Consider the following 6368-nt stretch of genomic DNA (forward strand, 5'->3'; position numbering starts at 1 on the left):
CAAACACAGCGTGTAACATGTTAATAAATCAAGTTAAAGTACAAAATAATAATACATATGGAGAGAAATTCTACACAGATCAGTCAATTTACAACTAAATAAAAATTCTGAGGTCAAGGTACTTAATCATTTTGATGGCATTCAACAAAAAACCCAAGTGGTTAAAAGTTCTAACTATGTTTTCCATTGAATTTCAAATGTTCTCGAATGTGAAGGGGAAAAAGAAAAGTTTTTTTTATTAATAGCACACACTGTTAATGTTGGCAATAAAAAATAGAACACTAAAAAAGGTTCTCCTATTCTACTTGGTAACCTTGTGCCTTCATGGTTTGCATCATGGTAGTGGGAGAACAGGGTACTGTCCACCAATGTGGATATCCACAACAGTTTCATCATGAATGTTCAAACAAATGTTGTGCAAAATTCAACAAGCAGAGAGAGCTCTAAATTCCTTAAAAAGAGGTCGTAAGAACACAGAGTCAACAAAGATGCATATTGTCTATGATACTTCCATAGGAGAAAATGCAAGGGTCCCCAGACTCAACAAGTGTCTTGAAATTAGCCCTCTGCTACAGAACCAGCTTTCGAACGTGGTTCTATCCCCTAGCAAAAACTAGCGATTTGAAGCAAGCATTTTTGCCAATTTGCACGTGAAGAGGAGACCGAGATGCCTTATACTTTTGTTGGTGAAAAGATCTGACAAGCAAGCCAGTAGAAACCTTGCAATTCTTTCGAGTACCCTTTGGTTTAGCATTGTCTCCATTCCCCCTAGCTGCAGTTATTAAAAAACATCTGTAAATGTTTCTTTTCAAGCTAGAGTTGGAAACTCGATTCCCAGGTTGATAGACACGCATGCAATAAACACCAAACCAATATAGGATCTTTTCTTCCTTTATTCTTTTTCCTAATCCTTGGGGCGTTATTATATCAAAGCGGTCAACTGAAATCATTACGTGAAGAAATTACCTAAGTATTGTGATCATAGCGTAAGAATAATCTCAATTTTGGAAACAAACATGTGACAATTAAAAGAGCCAAAAGAAAGGTAAAAACGAGCGATAAATTTCGTGTTGCTAGATAACATGATCACAAAACAAGTTATTGCTTACCAACATTCGCGGGTATTGATTACTTTATCGAGGATTACAGTCTAACTTGTCTTCTTCCTGTGACCCTCTCTGGAAAAAAAGCTTTACAGAGATGCCTGTGACACATGTATTGCATAGAATAACCCCCTACCATGTGACTTACCAGCCAAATGGAGGAAATGGGAACAACGACTTTCAGAGCTAGTGAATGCACGTAGTGGAGCACAAGATCCTAACAACTGACTTTCAAACATTCAGAGATGCAAGCAGGGAAGGAGTTTCAGCCACGGTTTGCGCATTATTGGAGCAACCATCAGGCACAAATCAAGGCCTTGTAATGGCAAAGTCATGGCTCCCAAAGAAAGAACTTACAATTCCCCTTTTAGAACTATTGGCTGGAAAAATGGCTACATACCTAGCACAAAACATCAAAGAAGTCCTGGAGGGTTTTCGTGTGAGAACTGTTTATGGTTGGCTCGATACCTCAGTAACACTGCACTGGATCCATGGAAACAGAAAATGCAAGCAGCTAGTAAGATATTGGGTGAGGAATATCCAAGTAAAACAAATCAACTGTAGGCATGTACCAACAGAAGAGAATCCAAGAGACTCCCAGATGTGTGGAGTTGGGGAGGAGATGTTAACAGATTGAGAGCTCTTTGGCGGCAGGGACCAAGCTGGTTATCACAACCACAGGACTGGCCACCAGACCTTGTAACAAAATCCACTTAAGGAATCAAAAGCAGAAGAAGTAAAACAAATGTCCAAGTTGTTTGGCATAGTGGCAGAGAAAACAGAGAAGAGCGACACCTTCAGTGAGCTGCTCAACAAACACAAGCAGTGGCATGTGTTGCAAGTGGGTGCCAGGATTGTGAGATTCCTCCGAAACATGACAACTGCCCAGAAACAGAGAGTTCTTGCACCCCTTACAACTGAAGAAATAGAGAAATAGACTACATTCTGGATCAAGTGAGCCCAACATCAAGTACATTTAAGTGGGAAACTTTTTACAGTTTAATGTGCAAAGAAATCAAAAGGGAATATTAGAGAAATCAAGGCATTTCCCTATCTTTCTGCCTGACTCCTTGCCCCTCACTAGCAAGTCAGTCACACACTAATTTAAAGAAGTTCATGAAACTGGGTCAATGATCACTGACAACAGGGTAATAATTAACAATTGGTTCATACGTCAGCGTGCGTTCATCGAGATATGAAGCATGCGGGAAGTTTGGAGAGCACAAAAGATGTGTAAGAGTTGCTCAAGGCGTAGCCGAGAGCAACTCTAGCTTCTTGAGTGCTCTCCAAACTTCCCAAGTGCTTCATATCTCGATGAACGCACAGCTGACACATGAACCAATCATTTTATAACATTTTCAACCCGATGGAAAATTTTTCCCTAGAGGGATTTGCTTGCTGACGTCATGAGCGTGCACAATAGGAATATGAAGCACACTTGTGCAATTGAATTTGATTAGGAAAATTTACTAGCTATGTTATAACATTGGATGTTAACGTAAAAGATTATTTTCTTGTGGTTTTAGGAACAAATCAGTAGCTATGCTGCTACACAAAGATTTCATTGTCATGCATCCAATCGTGTTCACCTTTTGCTTGCATGAATTAGTTATCTAGTTGAATCAAAGTTGCACTTGTTGCAATATCATGCTAGTGTTCTGGCAGCTGTGGAATACAAAGAGTCTCTAAGTAACACTCTCCTTTTGAAAATCTCAGCAACATTAGTCAGTCTTAGTGTGCACAAACAATGTATCTGACTTGAGTCGCGTCCTTTGCTCAAAAGTACAGAAGTGAATGCCGATGTCACCGACCATTATGATGACTTAGACGTCAATTGTTTCAATTATCTAGTGAACAAAGAAAGTCAATCAACACCCTTAGAACTACAGGAAGATCAATCTTCAGCTTCTTCTGATTAACAGGAATTGGTAAATTCCATTAGGGACTTTTAGCATCGACAGATTTTAAGATAGCTACAGCGACTGGAAGTGCCACTTTTCAACAGCTTCAACTGCAAGAGACCTTGCTGGCTCAGCATCAGAGAGGGAAATTGGTGATCAGATGACAGAGGGCCCCAAGCTGTAAATGGAGAGAACTGCGCTAAAGTACTTGAGAGATTGAGAATAAAAAATGCCTCCAAGAGGGATGAGAGAGAAGTTGAGAGCAGACCCTCAAGATCAAGTCACAATTAAGATTACATAATTTGTGCTTTGTTTCCTTTATTTGTGTTAATGTTATCTTGAAATAGTTATTGATTGCTGTATTGTTTGATGTACATAAATTGACCTTTATGGGAAAAAAATGGAAAAAAATTAATAATAGCAAAATGTGTCTGTAATATTGCTTACCATTTATCTCACATTCCAGGATTTTGAATCTACAGTGTTATTTTTATGTTACAGTATTTGATGTAGACTTCTATAAATTATGTGATACGGATGTCATTACATATGTCGTGACATCGCGTCACGACTATATTCGCAATGTATTACGGATAAAACTGTATGAGCACGCCTTCAAGATGTCGTGGTAATGTTGTTGTTTATAAATGTTTTTTGTTTGGAAAATGAGCCTTTATCCTGTCTCGAATGATTGAGCGAACCGCGAACTACGACAGAGCAACAACAGATTGTTAAAATTGAATATTTTACAATTATGCAATAGTTCCACGTTTTGCTGTATAAAAGTTGCTTTTCAACTTTCCCTGTCCTTTCAGCAACCCTTAGAATTTTTTTTTAAGGATGACCACAAAAATTCCTTTCTCTTTCTCTTGTAGATATCAGATGTATCTGACACGGAGCTAGCAGCAACTGCATTTGAATCAGAGTTTGTGCAACTAATGTATGAGGCTGAGGAAACCAGAGTTGTCGCTGTAAGTCATCCTAAGTATATCATATTAACGTTAATGTATATCAGAACAAAAAAGAATTTGTTCCTTCAATGATATTCATGTATCCTTATTGCCTTTGACAATAGGTAGATCTAAACATACACCCAAGTAGCTCAAGTGTTTACCTTTATCTTATCTTGGAGTATCTTCCAGCTAACTGTGAAATTCCTTTACATTTGCAGCCTGACAATTACTTATGTGTACATTTGCAGCCTGACAGTCACTTATGTTTCATGACATTCTTGTAAAAAGGAAGTCTATCCTTGATCAGTTCAGAAAAGGTCTCTCCACCCTAGGCATTTTAGCAGAGATGGAACATAATCCAGGATTATTTGAATAATTGTTTGTTCATCAGGGTGGACTTACAAATGATTTTGTAATCAGCGGCCTGTATTTTCAAGATTCATCTGACAAGGACGGAAGTGATGACTGTGTGTACCAAATGCTAAAGACTTTCATAACAACTCTATCTGTAGATGATTTGAAGAAATTTCTTAGGTTTGTCACAGGCACATCTGAAGTTTTAAAGTCCACTTTGCCCCATCGCATATCAGTATATTGTTATAATAGTGGTGACAGTATTTTCTCATCAACATGTCTTCTTGTGCTTAAGCTTCCAAAGAATCTCCAAAATTATACAGCTTTTGACTTAGCTATGAGAACTGTTATCAATGGTTCATCATTCACAACAGCCTGAGCACTGTGCTAAATTGTCTGTATTTTCAGTATTCTTGTGACCAGGATGCAAGTGGTGAACACAGCTTTACCAAATGCTTCGGGCCTCTGTAAGAAATCTCCTCGTAGAGTTTTATTAATTTTATCAGAGAAAAATGTGTACATCACCAATGTGTACATCACATATCAGTAACTTGTCGTGGTGATGAAAATTTGTCTTTTCTTTTATCTGCATAAGTTTTGTGGATGTTGACTAACCTTGAAAGAAAAAGAGACATCCAGGTTATTATTCAACTTAATTCTATACCCCATTTTCAAGAAATGAAAAATAATTAAATGTCACTGTTGAAATATTTACAGGCAGTCTGGCATCTTAAAGTATTCTTTCTCTTTCATATATTTCCAGCTGTTCTGCTGAATAATTATTTAGTTTAATGTTGCACGACCTTAAGAGAATGCGTGTTGAGCACTAATAAGGCCAACATTCATATTTTACTAGTCACTTCTAAAGAAGTCTTTCAAAAAATTAACATTGTAACCCCAGGAAGAACATAGTCTTCGAGGGACATCAGTTTTGGCAGAAAACACGGAAAGATTCTGAAACCATGGATCAGTTCGTCACACTTTTGAAAAACAAGGTGAAATCTTGCAAGTACTCATTGCTGGTTGATGACATGGTGCAAGACAAGTTCGTGTTTAGTATACCAGATCTACAAGTGAAGGAACGATTACTGAGGGAAGAGAAGCTTACACTGGAAAAAGCTATTTCTATTGCAAGAGCATCCGAGGCTTCAAAAGAACACATTAAAGTGATGGGCCAAAGGAGCAAAACATGGAAAATCCAACTGGGAATGAAATTCAAGCTGGCAGCAGCAGACAGAAAAAATCCTTCATGCCAACTGAGGTTCAGGCTCACTATAAAGAAAGTGCACATTTTGTGGTTCTTCTTGCCCTGCTTTGGGCAAAACATGTGACTACTACCAGAGAACTGCTTCCCTACACAAACACGGTTAAATTTTGCAAAGCTTGCACAGCACTTTCCAAACTAATACTTAAACTTTCCTTAAAACAGTGTCATTTGTTGAATTTTTTTTTGTTCGTATGCACTCAACAGCTCCTCTAAATTGGTAAAAATAAAATCCATTGGCTGTTTACCCATGTTTTTACACCGTTTTGTTCACTCTCTTTGATACGGTCCGCCATCTTGCTTCAAGATAGTAGTTTCCAGTCCGTCTTGCTAGTATGAGGTAGATTTGCACCCAATTTGTTGATGCAAATTTTGTTTGTTGATCTTTAAAGTGGTTAGATAGTCTTAATAATGAAGCATAAGAGACTTTTTTGGGGGTGATTTTCTCTATTGATTTAAGAGTTAAAAACAGCATTGAAAGTGCCAAGTTGATGGCATTGATGTTGAGAGAAAATCACTGAATTTAGTATCAATTTGCTGATTTTGAAATAAATATTCATCCTTTAATTTTGCTACAAGATGGCGCCCATACTTGACAAGACAAAAAGATGAATTTCAATAACCAAGGAAGTAAGTTCCTTAGAATAAACCAGCTTTGAAATAATCATACCTGTTACAATTTATCTTCTCAGCTGCTTAGACAATGCCCATCCAGTTGCTATTAGATTGAATCATCTTCTTTTAGAAGATAAGGTTCCAAAAGATTGTTTATATTTTAAATCTATCAACAACA

General features: G+C 37.5%; 1 protein-coding gene across 1 annotated transcript; it reads left to right on the forward strand.

Annotated features, from left to right (window-relative positions):
- Positions 1-1296: 1296 nt before the first annotated feature.
- LOC136283471 (uncharacterized) lies at positions 1297-1740 on the forward strand. The gene has a single exon (XM_066172429.1). The coding sequence runs from the start codon at positions 1297-1299 to the stop codon at positions 1738-1740; it is 444 nt and encodes a 147-aa protein (XP_066028526.1).
- Positions 1741-6368: the final 4628 nt, after the last annotated feature.

The sequence above is a fragment of the Pocillopora verrucosa genome, chromosome 9 (assembly GCF_036669915.1).
Source record: "Pocillopora verrucosa isolate sample1 chromosome 9, ASM3666991v2, whole genome shotgun sequence".
Lineage (NCBI taxonomy): Eukaryota > Metazoa > Cnidaria > Anthozoa > Scleractinia > Pocilloporidae > Pocillopora > Pocillopora verrucosa.